The 23,378-nt window shown below is 29.5% G+C and overlaps 2 protein-coding genes across 2 annotated transcripts; both read right to left on the bottom strand.

Moving 5' to 3' along the window:
* Positions 1-7,813: 7,813 nt before the first annotated feature.
* Positions 7,814-11,434, bottom strand: LOC136086429 (reticulocyte-binding protein homolog 2b-like). Its single transcript, XM_065808726.1, has 3 exons — positions 11,002-11,434; positions 9,813-10,126; positions 7,814-8,923 (listed from the first exon to the last, which is right to left on the bottom strand). The coding sequence occupies exons 1-3, from the start codon at positions 11,432-11,434 to the stop codon at positions 7,814-7,816; spliced, it is 1,857 nt and encodes a 618-aa protein (XP_065664798.1).
* Positions 11,435-13,496: 2,062 nt separating this feature from the next.
* On the bottom strand, positions 13,497-14,060 carry LOC136086428 (histone-lysine N-methyltransferase SETMAR-like). The gene has a single exon (XM_065808725.1). The coding sequence runs from the start codon at positions 14,058-14,060 to the stop codon at positions 13,497-13,499; it is 564 nt and encodes a 187-aa protein (XP_065664797.1).
* Between the last annotated feature and the right edge of the window lie 9,318 nt (positions 14,061-23,378).

Genomic DNA, 23,378 nt, shown 5'->3' with positions numbered 1-23,378 from the left:
TCGAGAAAAAAACAAACAAAACAAAAATCTTTTGGAGAAACCGTACCTGTTGTAACCATTTCTATGGATAAAAAAAAGTTATACATTATCTGATGAAAATAGAAATTTATCTTTTGTTAATTTTTTGTTGTTAAACAAGCTTTCTTTTTTGTAAATTAATTTATCATCAATCTAATATTCCTAATTAGTATATGGGGAATTTCAAATCTACAGAGGCGTTTTAAGACTTTTCGGTGCCCGGGATTATTTTAAAGCAGGAGGACCCTTTCCGTGTCATTAATCAAATATATTATTTTCAGAGTTTCTTAAAAAAAAAAGTATTTTATTTTGAATCAAGGTCCCCAACATTTAGCCCCCTATCTCCTTAATTTAGTAATGCACATCTATAGTTATGTTTAGAATTGTTTTAGTTCAATGTAAGTTCTATTTTGTTAAATGTATTTCTGTAAGAACTATGTACAAAAATTTATAAAGAATTACTTATCATAGTGCTTAGAGGTTTTGAGGAATTAGCTTAAGAAGAAATGTATTGAATATCGAGAGCGAGTAAATAATTAAAATGAATCAGCTATAATTAAAATGAATCAGCTTTAAGAAAAAATATAAAGATTATCAAAACCAAGACTTTTTCTTAAAGAAAAAAAAGGAACCAGAAATCAGGAAATGTAGGAAATAAAATCGAGAGCACAAATTTTTTTTCAGGAATAACTACTATGAAATTTAATACCTCTTTAATCTGTCACCCAACCAATGAAAAAATAATAAGGTTCATGCGTTTTAAAAAGTTGTCAAAAGTGCATTTTAAAGAAAACTTTTTTAGTAGTTTATCTTAAATGGTAGTAAAATAATTATTAAATATACTAGCAACAGTGCACAGTGGGCCAGAATGCACTTTTACTGGACAAAATTCATAACTAATTTAATATTAGAGCTATATTCACTAAAATTAGTATGAGTACTAATATGATGTCTGCGCTTTTTATGAAGGTAATATTTTTTTATTTCGTTGCTATGGATACCTTTAATTTGCTTAGCACCAACCTACTTTTGTTATCTGCAGATATTTTATAAGTGCTATATTCACTAAATTTGGCATGAGTACCAATATGAGATCACACTTCTTACAAAAGTGATAATTTTTTAAATTTAGTTGTTATGGATACTTATATTGCTTAGTTACCGGATACTTTCCTTAGTTACAAAGTGGTAAATTGATATTTGAATATCTTATCGGATTTTTGACCCACCTATATTGAATAAAAATTGAGTATTTAGGTAAATAATGTTTTAGGAATAATAAAAGCAAAAAATAGTGCAAGAAAACGTTATCAATTTTAAATTACATCAAAAAATTATAAAACAATAATATCGTTTGAAGATTGTTTTAGTAATTGTAAAACATCTGAAGGAAATGCTCTATGATTTGTTTGGTGTGATGTTGATTTACGCAATGATGAAATAACAGGATCACTGGAAACTAGGAGTCTATTGATAAGATCAGTATTTGTTGCTTTTCTGGATGTTTTTCGGCTGAAATTTTCGCGATAAAATTTAAAGTCTTTATTTCTAGCCTCTTGAGCTTCCTCTGACATAAGTCCGATGGGTAATGTAAGGCTTTTAATTATGTCATGTCCATGTATCAATACTTTGTGAACTGATTGAGCCATGTAATACCATGGATAAAGGGACACATATAGTCTAAAAGTGTCAAAACAATAATCCTTGAACTTTAAGCAGTCTATTTTATATCCTGAAGAAAGCGTTACCAAGATAATGTAAAATCTGAATATAAGGTTTTGGTCAATACCCAGAATTTCAGCTGTTTTTTCATATGCTGCAAAAGCACGCCTTGAGGTATTGCCATCATTACTTGTTCCAGAACCACCACTTTTAGGGAAATCAACAACAAGTCCCATTTTGTTCATAAAATCAGTCTGAATCTTTTGTTTAGCTACAGATGCCTTTTCTTTGTGTTCTTTAGATCTTGCTTGCCACTTTCTTGTTTCTTTTTTATATGCAATGTGCAATAACATCTCAAAAAATCGAATCCATGCATGAAGACTGGAAAGACCATATTTGAACTCTCTGTTAGTATAATCTATATTAAGGATATCAAGACTATTCATATTTTTTGGAGAGACACCACACACTGAACAGCATTGGTATGAGTTATTTTTTTCAGATAATATTGTTTGAACTTTCCCATCAATCACTGTAAGTTCAATAATACAATTCACTTCAATAGAAGATCCGCAAACCTCTAATAAAATCATACCCAAGCTTTCTATCTCACTTTTAATGTACTGATCATCTTCAATCACAGATTCCTTGGATTCCATTTTGTATGCAAATCTTATGGGTCTACAATAGGCTGTGGAGGACGACTTTTGATTTCTCCAAATAGACACCTTTTCGTTGCTGTTGTTAAATCCAGTCAAATCCAATGGGACAAGACAAGTAATAAATAATGATTCTTCACGCTTTAAATCTCTGTTAATGTCGGGTTCTGATAAAACTTGTTTATAAATGCTTTGGCCAGTAGCACCATCAAAACCAGCCTTACACGTTAGTGTCATTGTTTTTATTGCTTTGTCGTTCAATATCAAGTGCCTTAGCACAGGTTCCTGAACTGCACAGATTCTTTGCAAAGTATGAGTCATTAAATCTTTTAAAGGAACTGAAGCTGAATAGTCCTCCACTGTTATGTTTGCAGGATAACATTTTAATTTTTCATCTCTGACATCATTGTAAGCGGGGTAGATGTTATATTCTTTCTCCAAGGCTCCGCTTCTAATCAATTGATAGGAAGCTTTTGTCAGACTTGCATCAATTATTAAAGCCAGTGCTTCGTCTGCTGAATATTTAGTTGCTTTATCTGTATTTGATATATTTAAAACATTCTTGGCAGCAATAACAACAGATTCATCTCTAAATTTTTTATTAGCAGCAAAAAATAATTCATTGGATGAATGAGATTCAATTAAACAAGATACACGCCGTTTTTTAGTTTTATTAGAACTATTATCAAATGCAACTGGTTTTCGACCACGTCTACTTGCAGTTGGTTCATTGTCTTTTTTTCTGACAATTAAATATTCATTAAGCCAGTTCACAAACTTCTTTTCAAAATTTTTCACAGTATAGTTTGCAGATTTCCACTTTTTTTTATACAAGTAAACAAATCGTTGAACAGCATGTCTAAAATCAACGTCTTTAAAATCAGCAAATTTTGGCTGAATAAATTTTAATATATCTTCAGTAATATTTTGTTTTGAAATACTAAGATTGTTTTTTTGGAGAAAATTATGAATGTCTAAGTTTAACAAAACCATATCTAAATAATTATTGTAACAAGTATTTTGTATTTAAAAGTAAAATGTTATAATATATATGCCGCCTGGACTACTAATACTTGTTAGTAATTAAGTTACTACAAGTGTTAGTAATTAAAATTAAAAGTAATTAAATTACTGTCAGTGTTAGTATGTGTCAGTGTATGGTAATTAAATTACTAACAACTACCGAAAATATGTTGTTGCTATGTTATGCAAAGTAAGGTATCCATAGTAACCAAAAAAGTTAACCTCATAAGAATTCTGAATCTCATTTTAATACATACCCCCAATATTGTGTATTTAGCGCGAGTAAAATACTGTTAAAACAACGTTAATGTAAAAATGAGTTGTAGCTATGCAAAATTTAGTACCATAGCAACCAAGTTAAAACATACATAAAATCTGAACAGGGATTTAAGGGGACGAGCAATCAATTAAAACTCGATTGAAGCATCATATAGCTCAAATAAATATAAGACAACACATGGCAAATTGTGGTAATTATTAGTTATTGTGCGGCAAAAAATAAGTTTCTTAAGAAATTTTTTTTTTTAACCTGTGATTTTCAAAGTATAACTGAGATAACATGCTATGACAAATTTATTTCACACATTGGTTTTTCTTATCTCTAAATACTCTAGAATAACATGTACTAATTTTTTGTTTCAAAAACGTAGATGTAATTGAAATATAACACAACGTTGATGTCACCGTTAATTACTTATTTATAATTTTTATTTTTTTTTATTTTATCTCAATATTCAAATGCTTAGAGTCCTGGTAACTAAGGGATTTAATATAAATAAATTATCAATAGATTTCTCCTTATATATGTAGATACTAAAATTAAATAGGTTTTCAAGATTAGACAACTAAAATTTTTCCCATTTTGTCCACCTACTGGCCCACTGTGCAGTGGTATGATTTGAAATGATATATTTATTTCATATCAAATACATTATAAAAATAGAATTGATGCATATGATTTTCTTAATTCTTTTCAGAGTATTTTTGACATTATTTCCGAGAATTTTAGACATTATTCCAAGTACTCTTGACATTATTGAGGTTGCTATTAACAATGCTTAGTATGATTTTTGTCTCAATAAACTGCTAATTTATTTCAGTACAACTTAAACTAAGTAAATAGAAGATTTTTGGTATTGACATTTTTTGAAAAAATAAATTTGTTATAAAGAACATTTTAGTAAAAATAGATTTGCAAAAAGGAGAGAAAAAAAAATAATGACCTACCTAGCCCTTTTGATTTTTCTAAAGTTATTCTTAAAAGTCTGACAAGATTAAATCTTTTTTGCTATTGCCTTATTTATGAAATTACCCGTTTTAATCCGATTGGAATTAGCTAAGGATCAGCTAAGGCTGTTCCTTTCCAAGTAGGAAGATCTCCAGTACCAGCCGAAGACTTTTTATCACCTTGTGGGCCAGTTAAAGCGTGCCAACGCTGTTGGCAACCAGTTGTTGTAGAGATTCTATATTTTCTTTTAAGAGAGTATACGATGCCCTTGGAATTTCAATTACACCTAAGGTTTATGCTGTCATTATGGCATGTTATTATTTTATGTTCTATTCTATAGTTTATTAATATGAAGAATAGCTTTAATAATTTCATGTGAATAAATAATCTAATGTAAAAATAGAAGTTTTGGGTAGTTTTTTATTTTAAAATTATCTCTGGATAACAAATGTTCAAGATGACATTGGTTTGTTCCTTAGTATATGAGTCTAATTTGGGTTATTAATGAAATTTTTAAATAAAAAATTAATTTTAAATAGTCCAGATCATTTTTTGCACATTAAAGCAGTCGAAAAATATAGTTTTTTCTAGGATTTTGATAGAAATACTAAAATGATTATAACTGTCGCAAAACATTTTTCAAAATTTTTAAAAATCATGTCCATACATATACCTTAGACCTTGTACAAAAATTTTTAAAGGAAATTTTTTTTCACCTTATTGGCTATTCCATGCTTATGTGATAAGTATCCAACAAAATTTTCAGAGAATAACTTTATTGTTCCGAGAATTAATTTAAAAATGCTTATCGAATTCAATGTAAAGGACCTTTTGTTATATAAAAATGTTATTAAAAGGTTTAAATATCAACAAATATCAGTGCCGGATTAAGGGCGTCTGGGGCCTTTAGGCACTTTATGTTTGGGGACCCCCCTTATAAACAATACATGCAATTATTTTTATTCTACCCACTACCTCTACTCATTTAATAATTTTAAAATAAAAAAAGAAAATTGGTAAAAATTGTACTTTATTTTCAAACAGAAGTACAGAGTAGGCTTACAATTACACACAGAAAAACAAATTATTCGTAAACTATATATAAGTAGGCACTTCACATGATTTTAATATCTTTATTATCTTTAGCTATAATTATTACCAAAATATGTGAAATATGTAGACGATTTCAAAATGAGTTCATTTTTTAAATTTGGATAATTGGTTCCCGAGTTATGACGATTTATGTACTGCCCAATAATGCCTGTTTCGGGTCGATATTTGAGAAGTTTTTCTTAAGGATTTATGGCACCGAAATTAAAAATTTTATTTACTTTTCAATTGACATCGACGAAAAGACTAACAGTTGAGCAGAATTAATTAAGTATACTCATTCTATTTTTTTTTTAATTAAAGGAATCAATGTATTCAATTATACAAATTTTTTTTGTGATATAGTTGAAGCAGGGGTTGTTTTTCCCTTTTGGGGCATATGGGTCAAGAGCTATAAAATCACCGTAAAAGTAATAAAAATTAACTTTAGTTAAGGAAAAAGAGCTTTTTTAATTGTCAGAGTCAACTAATTAATACAAATTTATGAAAATCTAGAAACTATATTGGAACCCCAGGGCTCGTTTCCCCCATTTGGGGGTAAATGGGCCAAGAGCAACAAAAACTCTGTAAAAAGCATAAATATCAACTTTAACTAAAAACAAGAGCCTTTTCAAACTGTAAGTGTGAACAAATTCATAAATTTATGAAAATCCTAAAAATATCTAAGAATCCAAGGGCTTTTTTTAACACTATGAGAAGCTGTTTCAATTAAAATGTTACGCTTTTCTTCTGATTTTGCATCCAGCCATGCTATGGTTTTGTTTCGGTACCACATAGTATATGCTTGAATTGTTTGAATTTTGGCATTTGGTTTAGTTCGAATAAGTAGATCCAGAATTGCAAAATCACTTTCTGAAGCTTTGTTAGTCGTTGGTACATTTTCAGCAGCCTTTTGAATTTGATCATCTGAGTTCCAATATTTACCACCTGGAAGCTGATCAATTGCTTGTCTTTCAAGTATTATTAGAAATGCATGGGAAATTATTTCTAATGACTGTTGCACCAAAACATCAAATTCTATATTGCCTGTATCCTCAAATAGTTTTTCATAAAGTTTATCTTTATGTATTTCAACATCTCTTGGGTCAAATACAGGTGTTGCATTGAGCATTGGAGAAGCATCTTTGCAAAGATCTGATAATTTCATTTTTAAACGAAATAAATACTTATTCATGCTAAGAATGTTTTTCTTTTCTTCAATAAGTCTCCAAAGAGGACCAGTAATAAGCTTATCAAAAATACCTAGTGCACGAGATTCAGCTAAAAATAATATATTTGATATATCTTCTTTAACTGCCTTCAGTAGATTATTAGGATTTGGCCATTGACACAAAAATTCTTTAATAGATTTAGAATGATAATACAGTGCAGCCCCATTATAAAACAAAATGTTAAATCTATTGCCTAAAAAAGAAGCAAACATACACCTATCTTCACCTTTTCCATTAAGAAAAGAATTGAAATATCCTGCCACACCAGCTTCATCACTACCTCGTTTGTGGAATGCTTTACATCAGTGCGTATCAGTCTTGCAACCCCAGATTCAAAACTTTTAAATGCAAAAGTGTTTTCATAAGCATCACTCAGAGCAATTTTTTCAAATGAATCTAGTACTTTATCTGTCTCAGTTGCAAAGTTTGCTAAAAGATGTAACTTGCAAAAAAAGTTTGACATATCCTTAAATTCATTTTTCTGTTCAATTGTTAAACTATCCCAATGTTCTATAACTTTTGGTAACAATAGCTCCCTCATTTCTTTGAACTTACTGTTAAATAGTGCATTGACAGAACCTAAATCTGACATAGTTGTTTTGAATGAACAAATTAACTTTGCAAAGTTTTTTTCCCTGTCCTTTGTGTCAAGAATATCACAAATATCATATAACATCTCTGTTAAAGAACTCAAAATTGATGCAGCATCTCCAGAGGCCATTTCTGATAGTCCAAATGATAGCATTCTACCGCTTTTGGTAGTCAACTGAAAGTTTTGATAATGTCTGTAATATTTGGTTGTTCCATCTCCATGTAAACAGTTTCCTGTGTCTTTTTCAATATTATGTAACATCTCTTCTGATACTTGAAGCTGTGCAAGAATTAAAGCTTCTGACATAAATCTAGATCTTGTACCTACTGAGGGAAGTTTTGTAATTCCTTTTTTTTGCAAGTTTCTTTAAAACAATTTTAATAACATCATTGACCTTGTTCATACTGACATTTAATGATAACAGCTCCATGATAACTTCTCGAATATCATTTGAATAACGTCCTCTTTCAAATGTTACAATTTTCTCATCTTCCAACAATTCTAAAAGACCATTTAAATAAATGTTTTCTTTGTTTAATTCAACTTTTTCACTAAGTTCTTTAACTTCTGACTTTAAAAAAGTGAGATTTTCAATTGACAAGAAGGAAATTGTTTCCTTTGTTTTACTTAAATTATTTTTCACACGACTTAATTTCTTTTTGAGATTTCTTTTTTGTTGACACAACATTTCAACTTTTGCATTACTATTTTCTAGCATTTGATTAAGGTTATTGAATTCCATATTTAAAGTTTGAGATTGTTTTTCAAATTGTGCTTTTAATGCATCAATTTCTTTTTCTTGTTTTTTCAACTTTATATCTCGATAAACAATCTTCTTGTTTAAATTTCGAATTTTGTTTGTTTTATTCTTTAGTTTCAATGTGGTAAACTTTTTTTCTAGACTCAACAGGCTTTTGTTTGTTGCTGTATATAGTGCTTTACACTGCATGGCTTGTCTCACAAATTCTAATTTCTCTCCATTTCTGGTTTTTACAGTTTTAAGTTTTTTTTTTTCACTTTCAATACCATTTAACTGGTTACAGTAGTTTTCAGAAACTTTTTTAAAACTGTCGATTTCTTCAACTTTGCGTTTTAGAGTTTTATTTTTGATTTTGAGATGTAGGTCTTTCACAAGATTTTTTTCTTTTTCGGAGGACGTTGATTGTAAGAATGGTTGAACATTTGTTTCACATAATGGTGATATAAAATTTAAAAGCAAAAATTCTTCTTTCTTTTTTTTAGTGAGCAACCTAACTTTTTGAATCACTCTTTTTATTTTCGAAAACAAAGTAAGGTCATTTATAGCAATTTGGAAATTGGAAAAAAAGTGTTGTTTAAAAACTGTGCACACATTGGCTAAGCTTTTGTCTTCTAAATTTTGATACCAGAAATACAGATCTCTATTTTGCATTTCAAACAGCTAGACATAAAAAACTAATTATATATCAGTCACATTAATAAGCGCTTTCTAAATATCCATGTAGATAACTACGTAGGTTAAACGGAATACCATAATGGCGTCTAGGAAAAGATCGAAAAACTGATGGAAAAGTGTATTTTTTAAATTGATAAGTCCAGATATAAAAAGCAAATGAATATAAAAACTAATATCAAATACTATTATTTAATAAGCTTAATATTCTTTTTTGAGGTGCTAGAATGCCAAAAAAGCAATGTAAGTTAGCATATTTACTTGTCAAAATGTGTAAATTAACATAACTATGAAGAAAACGACTTGAAAATTTTCTGGCATCTTTTTTTAGGAACTTCAAAGAATAACCTTCACAGAACAACATTTTTATTTAGCATTTGCCAAGGGCATACAACGGGCAATTTGGTTTGAAATTAGATAGTTAGCCTAAAAAGTTGCCGAAAAAATCGCGTTTATTTATATGATGAACTTGCGACACGGAAAAAGCCACGTGACTGAAGTCCCTAATATAAGTATGCAGCGTAGTATGAAAAAGCCACGTGAATGAAGTCCCTAATATAAGTATGCAGTATTTAAGTTTGCAGCGGCAAATTTAAAAATCAATTCTGCATAATTTAATTCTTTTATAAAACCATGTTTAATGCATATAATACTTAATGCATTTAATCGATCTTGGCACATAACAGAACTTTTTAATTTTTAATGAGCGCCAACTTCGAAAATGACTTTCACCTTCGCAGACACCACACACTATTGTTAAATATATCCTAAAAGCAATTGCCACGTTTGGATAATATTTTTTAGATAGAATATCTTTAAAAACTTCAATAATGTTTACTTCTGAATTTGGTTTGTTCTGACCAATCTAATTGTTTACGTGGTCATGGAAGTGAATCAGTTCATTTTCGAACTCAATTTCTAGATCATTCGAATATTTTTGTTGATGATCTCTTGCTCGATTTCTTTTATCTAGTAAATTTTTATTGTTGAAATCAAACAAAACTGAAAAATTTAGTTGAACATTTTGATAACATGATGAACGTTTTTCCATTTCAACAATTAAACTGTCAACAATTACTAAATACACCTGGGTGTTAAATTTTTGCTTTGAAGTTAGTGAACATTCTGTATTTCTTTCAAAAGAAAACAACGGCGACTTATTAAGCTTTCGCTTACTAAGTTGCTGTTGTTCTATTTTGTAATTAATTTAAAATTGATCAAGATTTAATTGTTCTTTAATTTTTGCTAACATTTGGCGAGCTTCATCTTCATAATACGTAAAATTTTCTCGAATTGTTTTCAAGTATTCTGTCAAATTTTCATATGATCAACTCCTACATTCACTGTGAGTATTTCTTTTTGAAATATTACATTCATCCTATTATTTGTTTCAATATATCATTCCAAAATAAGCACAGAATGCATGTTTCAAGTTCCAGTAATTTGCACGTAATTCTTTTTTGACTCGTTAATAGTATCAGTGTTTTGTTCATTGTCTTCTGCAATGTTCTGTAAGCTTTTCAGAATTTGTATATAGTGTTGTTTAAGACTTTTATAACATCATGTCTAGCTGACCAGCGTGTTTCAAAAAGCGATTAAAGAACTAACGGACGGGAGCAAACAAGTTCATGATCATTTTTGGAATTAGTTATTTCTTTGTTCATTAGATTCCACCGATACGTAGAATTAGCAAAAAAGCTGTACAACTTTATTACTATTCCAAAAAACGACACGGCTTCGGAACATATGCTTGCTGTGTGTCCTACAAGATTTAAGGAATAAGCACTGCGCGGAACATATTCGGCAAGACTGTTAATTTGTTTATTTTTTATTTGAAGTCCGTCATACTTTCCGGACATGTTAGCAGCGTTATCTTAACTTTGAGAACGACAGTCATTTATGTCAAGTTTACATTAAGATAAATAATATAACACAGTTTCAGCTAGCTGCGACCTTTGTGACTTTTAATTGGTATAATTTTAAAAAAGGTGGCTGGATTAACATGGCGTATTATAAGGTAAGTTGATCTACATGTTGTACGTCGGGAAAAGAATCTACTATTATACCAAAATATTTCGATTTTTTGACCTCTTTTAAAATCATTTCGGTAACATATTTGCCGATCAATTGAATATATTCATCACAAATTGTTGATGACAAGTACGATACATTTCCGCGACCACAATTTCTAAGTTTTTCTATATGAATTGCAAGGAAAGCATCATACTTTGCTAGCAACTCCAACGTACCTAAATAATTGCCACTAATAACAGAACCAATAATTTCATTTTGCCCTCTCAGAACTAGACCTCGTTCGCACAAAAATAAAGTAACATCTATAATTCTTTGTAAAACTTTTTTCCAATAATAACATAGAGATTCATATAGTTTACAAAAATTTAAACCTTTCTTTTTTGATCGAGTACACCAACTCTGAAAGGAACGAGAATGTAAATGACTATTTTCATGTGATAACAATCGCAATGCCGCATTTTTCATGGTGCTAAAATCCAATTAAGTAAATAATTAAATTTAGTTTTTCATTTAAATTAAACGCTAGTTTTTCTTACCTGTTTTTCTTTTCATTAATAAAATTTAAATTTCAACTTATTGGTTCAAGTAAACAAAGTAAACAAACGAAACGACTTGACTTATCTTACTATTAATACTACGGTTAACGTTTAATAGTGCGCATAGTTACGCACGCTTTCGTTAGTTACGACGATTTTTCTCTACTAATATTAGCTGTTTGAAAAGTTTGATTTTCTTTTTTCTTAGAAACAATGCATTATTGCCGCTGCTCAAAAAGTGAGAAATTCCACCCGTTTCGCATGATGATTAGAATATGCAAGTTTTATATTAATGTGTTCTAACAATTAAAATTTTTAGTAGTATTTGTTTTTGAAATTAAACTTTACACTCGTTTGTTTCAAAATAAAATTTTAAATAAATACTCAATTCTTGAGTGAATAACTACAAAATCAGATATTTTTTAAATAAAAATTTAACATATACAAAATATACTTTTAATATTTTGGAGCCCCTTCTATAACGGGGCCCCTAGGCACGTGCCTAATGGGTAATCCACCACTGCTAAATATATATTAAACATTTATCAAATATATTTGTAAAAGTAAACAAAACTCTTTTTTTATTTTTAAATCAATATAAAAGTTATTTTATTACTTGACAAAAGTTATTTATTTTTAACGTTTTGTGTATATTTTATTTTTGTTCCTAAACACGGACTTTTTGTAACAGGGGCTCGGTGATCAGACAGTCAATGTCTTCGTCATGCTCCGGCCAATATTTATATATGTATTATGTGTTTATTGTAAACATATGAAACGGCAAAAAATGAAAAAAAGAAATTTTTTAAATTAATATATTTATAAAGTTACTTAAAATTAGGACATTTTCCTCATTTTACCAGGGTAAAATGAGCAATGTATGTACTTTTTTAAAAATTGTACACGCCAACCAATTCTAAATTGGTACTTAGAACTTAAAAAAGTCATTGAAAAAAAATCGGTGTTTTATTTCAATGTTATAGGTTTCTAATTTTTTTAAATAATGGGGTATTGGTTTAGAAAGAGTGGGGTTTTTTGGATTTAATTTGAAAAAATTGTTAAAAAATCACGCTCCCTAATAAATATACAATATCGCAGCCGAAATTTTTTTTATCAGGGCTTCAGGAGGGGCCTAATATTATTTTTCAAAAACCTATCAATAATATAATAAGTTCAAAAACCTGTCAATAATAAAAATATAATTGACAAGAAGTTGTCAGTAATAAAAATAAAATGCATATATAAACACCGCGGCTGTTTCAAAGTGAGCTTTACGGCTTCTTGTTTTTTTTTTTAATAATCACTTCAGCGCTGTTACTAAGCATTTTTAACTTTTGAAATATAAGATATAATTTTGTTCTGTAAAAAGAATACACCAATACAATGTTTTACCTTATGACATTAAATGAATTATTAAAAAAATTCTTTGATTTCAAATTAAATGCGGCAAATGGAGAACTTGGCTAAATTTTAAGAATTTTTTGTCACTTTTCATCAAATAAAATAATTGAAAAAAAGTGCAGCAGGTTAGCATAACATTTGTACGAAAGTGGATAAAAGCATGAAACTTTTTTTACTCGTGGAAAATAAATAAACACTGCATTTATGATATGGTGGCACGTTAAGTTAGTTAGGATCTCGTTCGTAAAAATAAAAATTGGATTTTGTTTTTATAACAAAACGCAGACCAGATATATTTGAGCACGAGTGCATTTTATGAAATATATATATATATATATATATATATATATATATATATATATATATATATATATATATATATATATATTCATTTGTTTTTTCATTTATTTTGCTGTTTAACAATAAATAATTAACATACATATACAAGTAAAAAAAAAAAAATGTCCGTAGAAACACGAAAACAGTAAAATCTTGTTAACAAGCACCGTTTTTGTATTAGGCAACCAAAAAAGTTCGTGCGGTTTTGCATATCCATAAATAAATACACATAAAAACAGTTTTAATAAAGTTTATTCTAAAAAATAGCCTCCTTCAGCAAGAATAAATTTCTCCCATCGTGAAACAAGCTGGTATATTCCATTTTTATAAAAGTCTTGAGTTTGGTAGCTAAAAAATTGAATTAACTCATTTTCGAGATCTTCTCTATTTCGAAACTGTCGATTCCTCATATGATTATCCGGTGCCAAAAATAGGTGATAGTCGCTTGGCGCAAGGTCTGGTGAATACAGAGGGTAAGGAAGAATCTCCCATTGTAAACGTTCTAGACTTTCCAGCGTGGTTTTTGCGGTGTGCGGTCTGGCGTTGTCCTGGTGGAATACAACACCTTTTCTGTTTGCCAAAGCTGCTTGTTTTTGGTGAAGAGCAACCGAAACTCTGTTCAATTTGGCTGAATATATCTCAGCAGTAATGATTTGTCCACTTGGTAGCAACTCATAGTGAGCGATACCTGATGTAGTCCACCATACACACAGTAAAACCTTTTGTTGGTGAATGCTTGGTTTAGGAGTCATCGGTACTGGATCGTAACTGGCTAGCCAATGATATGTTCGTTTTTGTTGCAGTACATAATCCATTTTTCGTCGCAAGTCAACATCCGGTCAAAAAATGGCACTAAATTGTAGCGGGAAAGCAATGAAGAGCAAATGGTTAAGCGCTGTAGCTTGTTTGTTTCACTAAACACATAAGGTACCCATTTGCTCAACTTCCAACGTTTTCCAAGTTGGTTTAAATGTAAACGAATAGTTTCATCACTCACATTATATTATAAGGCAAGGTCCTGTTTGACTGGAGTCCTGCTCGATTGCCAGCTTGATATCTTCGTTGTTTACAATAAATGGTCTTCCAGATCTTGGTTCATCTTCAAGGTTTTCATTTCCAGAAGAATATTTTTAAACTACTTTTGACCCGTCCGTTCTGCTATGGTACCTTCCCCAAAAGCAGCGCATATCTTACGGCAAGCTAATGCAGCTTTGATTCCAAGTTTGAACTCATAAAGTAAAAAGGCGCGAATTATCACATCTGACACAGCCATACTCAAAATTAAAACCCAAATTTAAAACGCACTAATAAAACTTATGAAACACACTGATTGATTCTCTTTAAAACAAGCTTTAATTTATATGCAAAATCATCCCCTCACCACAACATGTTTTCTTAATACATTTCTTATAAATAGGCAATTAGGATAAACCGCACGAACTTTTTTGGTTGCCTGATATATACAATGCAAAATAAAAACTGTTCTCTTTTACAATGATCTTTATAAAATAAAGAGTTAAACAGGCAGGGGCTCAAAGAAGATGAAAATGACAATACATCATTGCAATCTTTTCATAGAGCCTCTTTATACATTTTTAATAGAAAAAGGATAAAACTAAAATTAAAAACCCGAATGGGCATAAAACTGCTGCGATAATCAGTAAATCAAAAAAAGATCAAATAAAATAAATACTAAAACAATTAAAATTACTTGGTGATTCCTTTAAGCACAAATGATTTTACACAAATTTTCTTTTATATTAGAAACTTAAATGAACTTAATAACTTTGCCATACAATTGAATCCTTTTCGATAACTATTCCATATATTTGGTCCTCGATATGCAATGCTATATTCAGCATATTTATTAAAGTTTTGAGGCAGTTTATGTGAGTTACTAATATTTGGTCTTAGATAATAGTTTTCATTTATGTTTATTTCAAACTTGTAATTAAAGTTTGCAGGAGAGAGATTATTATTGAATCGATACATAAAAATTAAATGCTGATAGATATTTATTTCATAAATATCCATCATTTTCATTTCTTTCATTATAGGATTGGCGTGTTCACGCTTATTTTTAGAGTAGGGGAGACCGGGGCTAGTTGGCTCGGTTTTTACTCTATGAGCTCTGTAGCCCTAACAGTACATTTTTTTAAAAATATTAAAGTGTAGTCTTAAAGAGTATGGATTAGGGTATCTTATAAAATTTGCATTCATTTACAAAAAAAAATTCTTGGGGCCTTTCCGAACCCTCAAAAAAAAAAAAAAATTTGCGCCAACTTACCCCACCACGGGGTAAGTTGGCGCAAACTATAAAAATGATTATTGATGCACTATTAAGTGCAAAATTAATAGAAATTTTTTTAAAATTAATTTTTGCAACAATTTTATCCCAAAATTTAATATTACTTTTAGCTGGTACCAAATATTAGTCCGTATAAAAGCCAAACAGTAACCCACCTTTTATCTGTGGAAAAAAAAACTAAACAAAATTTTTTTTTAATTTTTTTGTAAGAATAAATATTTTCAATATTGTTAAAAATAAAAAAAATTAAAAAAAATAATTTTATAAAAATAAATATTTTTTTCCATAGTAAATGCTATGAGCCAACTTATCCCGTAAAAAATTTGTCAACTTACCCCGAATGCTTTTTTTTTAATAAACAGTCTATAGATCCTGAAAAACGGCAGCTTTGAAAAAAAAGTCTGACTGGATATAGTAAACCAATTGTGACTGGAACTTTTACAATAATTTTTTTTTCATACGACTAAATATTTTCTTTGTAGAGTAAAAAGGAAGCGATGTTCTAAAAGTTACGTTTTTGTCCAAAAAACGCATAAATCTTAATATCTCCCATGCGCATGCGCGAATCCTGACAATACTACAGTGAATGATGAAATGGTCAATGAGGAAGTTTCTGAGTAATTTTTGTCACTTTCTGATGAAAGGCTCTAAAGATAAACGCAGTTCGTCAACTTACCCCTGCGGCCAACTAGCCCCGGTCTCCCCTATATGATTCTGCTAGCATGTTTTTGTAGAATATAAATTTTTTACTATAAACTATAAGTTTATATGGTTGCGTACTCGCCCATGTTATGTTTGCATAGCTGATGAAGCATTGAATTAGTCTAATATATATTAGTTTGAGACTTTGTTTATTGATATATGAGCGAACTCGAGACATCATACCAATTATATTAGTGATTTTAGATTGAATATATCTTATTTGAGGAAGCCAGGATAAATTCTCATCAATAAAAACTCCTAAGAATCTAATAGTGGCTTGTTTTTTAATTAAGTTATCATTTAAGATAAACTTTTTTTTTAATTTAATGATTTAAGAAACCTGGTGTAGTTCTGATGACTCAAATTTAGATAATAATTTTAAAATACCGGGCTATAATTTAATTTCATTCGGGCGGAAAACAAATAAACGCGGCGGTGGTTTAATTATTTATGTAAAAGAAATCCTTCAGTATTTTGTTAGGCATGACATGAGTATTTCTGACGTCAATATAGAGGTTTTAACGATTGAAATATTGATCAATAAAAAAACAAAACATTGTAATTAGCTGTTGTTATCGCCCACCTACTAGCGAAATTAAAACATTTAGAACATTTTTACATGACGATATTATAAATAAAAGCAACCACGAAAAGAAATTACTTTACATATTAGGTGATCTGAATTTAAATTGCTTTGCGTATCACGTCAAAAAAGACATTAATGGGTCAAGACATTTTAATGGTCTATTTGAAAATGGAGCAGTTCCTCTAATAAACAAACCAACAAGAATTACTCAAACAACATCTTCCTTAATTGATAACATTATAACAAAAGATTTTTTTAATAATTCGCCTAAAGAAGGCATTATTAGAAGTGACATATCTGATCATTTCCCTATTTTCTTTTCAATAGACATTAATGCGAAAATTTTAGATAATGAAAAAAAATCATTTAAAAACGACTTTTTCATCATAAAAACTTAGAATCTTTTAAATATCAACTTTCTTTAGTTAATTGGGACATTATTAAATTTTCTGAAGACATTAATTTAATATACAAATCTTTTTTTTAAATTTTTTATGAAGTTTATGACATCAGTTTTCCCAAAGTAGAAATAAATTACAAACATAAAAAATTAAATCACCATGGATTACTAAGGGTATTCTAAAAATTAAACGAAAACTTTATATTAAATATTTAAAATCAAAAACAACTGAGAGTAAGACCATTTATAAAAATTACGTAAGACTATTTGAACGCCTAAGAAAAAATTCAAAATCAATATACTACACTAATTTACTTGAAAAATACAAACTAAACTTAAAACGCACTTGGCAACTAATAAACGAAATTACGGGTAACACTAAAAAAATATCGCAATCTTTGCCCTCAGTTATTAAAGTAGATGATAATTTTTTTCTTGATCAAAAAAAAATTGCTTCCGAATTTAATAAATATTTTGTATCTGTAGGACAAAACCCAGCCAAAAAAATTCCAAACCCTAAAAAATTAATAAAGGCAACATATGACCATCTAAACTCGTATCTAAATTTTTTTGATTTGTCTTTTGAAGAGTTTGAAAGTGCCTATAAATTGTTAAAGTCAAATAAAGCAGTTGGTCCAGATGATGTCAATGGGAATGTTATTATAAATTGTTTTGACATTTTAAAAGACATACTCTTCCAAGTTTTTAAATGCTCTATTAATCAGGGAGTTTTTCCTGATGATTTAAAAATAGCAAAAATTATTCCTATATTTAAAGAAGGAGAATAAACGAATGTAAAACACTATCGTCCAATTTCTATCCTCTCTGTTTTTTCTAAAATTTTAGAAAGAATTTTGTACAACAGAATATACAATCACCTTTTATCAAACAAATCATTATATAACATGCGATATGGATTTAAAAAGAATGATTCAACAGAGCATGCTATTATTCAGCTTACAAGAAGTATATCAGACTCATTTAATAATTCTAAATTATTATTGGGAATATTTATTTAACGAAAGCGTTTGATACCATTAATCATAAAATTCTTGCTAAAAAATTAAAATGTTATGGTAAACAGGCAATGTTTTAAAATGGTTAAAAAGTTATTTAACCAATCGTAAACAATTTGTTTACGTCAATGAAACATTATCACCAAACTTGTTAAATATTACATGTGGAGTTCCTCAAGGATCCATATTAGGATCTTTGAGGAACTCTACATGTTATATTTTCCTTATTTATATTAACGATCTGTACAAAGCTTCGGATTTAATAACAATTATGTTTGCTAATGACACCAATTTATTTATGTTACATAAAAACCATTCCTACTTTATTTAAATGCGTGAACATTGAGTTAATCAAAATATCTGACTGGTTTAAGACTAACAAATTATCTCTTAACATTTATAAAACTAAATGGGTTCTTTTCCATCCTCTTATCAAAAAACATAAACTGCCAATTAACATGCCGCATCTTGTTATTGACAATATACAAATTAAACAAGTAACAGTAACCAACTTTCTAGGTGTTTGTAGATGAAAATCTTAAATGGAAAAGAGACATTAAAAACTTAACAAGTAAAATTTCAAAAAGTATAGATATATTTTGCAAATGTTTTAAATAAACGTACTTTAGTACAATTATATCACTCATTTATTCATTGTCACATAAACTATGCAAATATTGCTTGGGGTAGTGCAAAGAAAATTAAACTTAAACCTCTTTATTGTTAGCAGAAGCATGTAGCACATCTCATATTTCAAAGACCGTTATACTCATGCCAAGCCTCTATTATTTGAAATGAAAGTTTTTAATATATATATGATAACATTTTTAACAACTTAACATTTTTAATATTCGTTGTTTTATGTTTAAATGTAAGACCAATTCATACCCTATTTCTTTCCATAATTTGTATTTATCGAAAGATAAAAATAAATACATTTTACGGAATGATAATTTTATTAAGCAGCCCATTTTTTTTTTTTTTTTTTTTTGTAGTTATTTTAGGTGCTCCCAGAAGTCCTTACGGTCTTATCACAGAGCACCACGGGAGAGCATTTAACAGGAAGTTCACGCCTCCTTCCGTACCAATGTCGCTTGTTAAGCTAAAGCTGGCGTCGAACCTGGGACCTCTGGGTTCTGAGCCAGAACTCTAACCACTGCGCCACGGCTGCTTTTTTCAAACAAATCTTTTTAAATTTTGTATTGATTATCGTGGACCTTTCTTATGGAATAAAATAGTTTAAAAAAATTTTATTGAGGATTTTATTCATCAAAGTAACTACTTTTCTTTTAAACGAAAGCTTAAAGAACTCATTTTTACAATCGAAGATGTAACAATATACTTTTGATATATATATTTTTAGTGATCTTCCTTTTTACCCCCTATTTAATCTATTAAAGTTTCTTACTTCGTTAACTTATTTTTTATCTTTTAAATTTATTATCAATTTTAACACGGTCATTTCTTAGCGGTACTCGACGACAAGACCGTATGGTCTTCTACGAGTTCCCGCGTTCTTTTATTATTTAATGACAATTATTATTATTAATATATATATATATATATATATATATATATATATATATATATATATATATATATATATATATATATATATATATATATATATGTGTGTGAGTGTGTGTGTATGCGTGTATATATATATATATATATATATATATATATATATATATATATATATATATATATATATATATATATATATATATATATATATATATATATATATTTATAATTATGTATTTGTATTTTATATATTGTATATATATATGTGTGTATATGTATATCTGTGTGTGTATATATATATATATATATATATATATATATATATATATATATATATATATATATATATATATATATATATATATATATATATATCTATATTTATAATTATGTATTTGTATTTTATATATTGTAAGGAAATGCCTATTTATAATGTAAAAAAACAAACAAAACAAAAAAAAAAAGATAAGGTCATGCAACTTTAGAGGAACGTTTTCTTCTTGTGTTTTTTTATGGAATAATATATAATTTTTTATTTATATTTATATATGGAATAAATTTTTCTGTTTATAATTAATCTTGTTTTTATTTAAATTAATATGTTATCAGTTATATATCCAAGAACTTCTAAAGCACTTCTGGTCTGCGTTTTGTATAATCGCGAAACTCATTTTAGTTAAACAAAGACGTATAATTTCGTATTTAAACTAGCCTGAAGAGAAGCTTTGAAATTTATAATGGAATCGGTTTTTGATTTATCAATTCGAGATTCAATTTGAATTTAACAAAATGATTCAAGTTTTTTGAGCTCTTACTTGTTTTGATTTTGTTGCGTTTTTTTTAGATATTTGACGCTTTGGCGCTATCAAATTTTTTTTTTTTTTAATACAACTTCAATACGTTACAATTACATAACATAATATAATGCAACGTAAAAAATAAAGTTATATATAACATAATATTACCACGTATCATAATAAAAAGTGGTTTAACAAATATAACTAAGTATAACGTAAACTAATAGTGTTTCTTATCATAAAAACATATTGTTGTAAAGGAAAATTCGTAGAAGTCTGAGAAGACTTATCATCGAGTACCTCTTTAAGTGGTTAAATAAAGTCTATTTTATATTCATATATAGTCAGAAGTGGTTAAACAGTATACAGTCAGTGATACCTATAAATATTTTAGTATAAATTTTGTTGGTAAGTTTAATACATGTCAATATAATTGTTGATATTAAGTATGAGGTGTTTTAACTTATTTTTCAAGTTGGCAGGATTATTTAATACTTTAAGTTCTATATTTTTTGATATTATTTTGTTATATAGGTAGTTAATTAACTTTGTTTATCCGTAAATACCTTTCAATCAAACGTTAACCAAGGCAAGAATCAGTTTAAAAATAAGTTTATTTAAATATTTTTTTCTGAAAAATATAATATAAAAAAAAGCTTCAGATTTCGAGTGAATATTTGCTTCGATTCGTGAACTAAAAAAGCCGATTTACAGGGCCCTAACCTGTACGTCATTGGTTTATAAGTATAAAGTTAATATATAATTTAAAATTTTATACTTTTATGGTTTAACTAGCTTCATCTATAAAATGAATCGTGAAATATATATGTTTATATATATATATATATATATATATATATATATATATATATATATATATATATATATATATATATATAATATATATATATATATATATATATATATATATATATATATATATATATATATAGTCGGTATTAATAAGTCTAGTACTGAAGACGATAAAAACATTGTTCAGGAATTTTTTGTAGCAACAGGATTGGAGGATGCTACTGCTATCGCACGTGTTAACCACCTCAAATCGAGCAAAAGCAAAACAAAATTGTCAAACTCGAACATTATCCAGGTTTTGTTATCAAATCTTTCATCTCGAGCGGAAATACTCAAAAAATGCGCACACCAAAAACAAGAGATATACAAGGGTGTCTACGTACGCGAAGACAGAACGCCAGAGCAACAAACCGAGTTTAACACCACACGCATCCAACTCAAAAAGCTTAACAACAAACTTGCAGCTGCTAACATTCTCGATAATCCGTTTCGGAATGTTATACATCGAAGAACAGGTCGCATCTGTTGCATCGATGTCATCGAATCAACGTCCAAAAAGTGATACGTATTTTCATCCCTAGCCAGAGCTCTGTCAGACTACGCTAACCACACAGCCGCTCCTAACTCAGAAATCTCCACTGCCAACTAGACGTCCTAGATCAATAACTAAAGCAAAAATAAAACCGATACAACCCGACGCTTCTACAGTCTCACCTAGCCATCTAAGTTACTGGGCAAACAACCCATGTTCACTCAACAATGAAAAACGCCAAGAGCTCTTTGCTAGACTATCAGCTCTACATATATTCAGCCGGCCACACGTCAGTTTTTTGCGGAAACTTGGTTCACAGATTTATCAGATGTTACCGTACCCGGCTACCAACCACATCGCAAAGACAGAGACAAGAGGGGCGGTGGAGTTGCAATTTACACAAGCGACGATATCATAGTCAGCGAAGTTAGTTCTACTAAGCTCAACTCAACATCAATTGAGCAAATCTGGCAAAAAATAAAACTTGGTCAAGAATCATTTTTCCTTGGCTGCTTATATCGTCCACACGACGAAAATGATCACATCAATCACTACCGCTCAACAGATACTGCCTAATATAAACTGCTCTGCAATGCTACTGTATGACGACTTTAATTTTAGCCACACGTCTTATGAGTCTATCGAAGTTAACGGCGGAATTGCAACTTTTGCTCACGTGAGAGGTGAGCGTCAAGGCGACATCAGGTTCCAGAAGTGCCTTGATGAATGTCACTTAACTCAGCTTATCACATTCCCAACCTACCGTTGTAGTCGACACGTCGAGCCTACTAGCACACTCGATCTTATTATTACAAATGAGTCAGACCGTGTAATCTTCATTAAACAAGGCGATTTTCTTGGTGACACTCCAATGGGCCTAGCACACTGCTTCATCGAAGATCAATTTGCTGTTGCATGCCTCAACAACTCGCCTAATTTGCCGCTAAAACCTCGACTCATTTGAAGTCGAGCAAACTACACAGCAAAATCAGCACATATTGCAGCTGTTGAATGGGAAACAGTATTCACTGGACTAAATGCAAACGATGAGTACCAGCTTCTAGCAAACGTGTATAATGAAGCCACTAACCTACACATTCCGTCAACTACCACTCCCTTTACAGAAAAACAGGAGCAATGGGTAACACCAGAACTTATTGAGGCAGTCAAATCTAAACGCACCTCTTGGGCCAAATACATTAATGCAGGTCGAGATACGCACAAATTTCTTAAAATATCGCATCGCACTGCCTGCAAAAAAGTTAAAAAAATGGTCAAAGCTGGTAGGCAGAAGTACGAAGAGCTACTCGTCAGGGATTCCGAAAGCAACCCTAAACGCTTACATGCATATGTAAGAAGCAAGCAGAGCGTCAGTAACAACATTACATCGCTTGAAACAGTCAATAGAAATATCATAACCGATACCGGCGATAAAAGCGCATCGTTAAATAA

Source organism: Hydra vulgaris, chromosome 10 (assembly GCF_038396675.1).
Source record: "Hydra vulgaris chromosome 10, alternate assembly HydraT2T_AEP".
In the NCBI taxonomy this organism is placed as follows: Eukaryota; Metazoa; Cnidaria; class Hydrozoa; order Anthoathecata; family Hydridae; genus Hydra; species Hydra vulgaris.
This window is presented reverse-complemented; position numbering and strand designations above follow the sequence as displayed.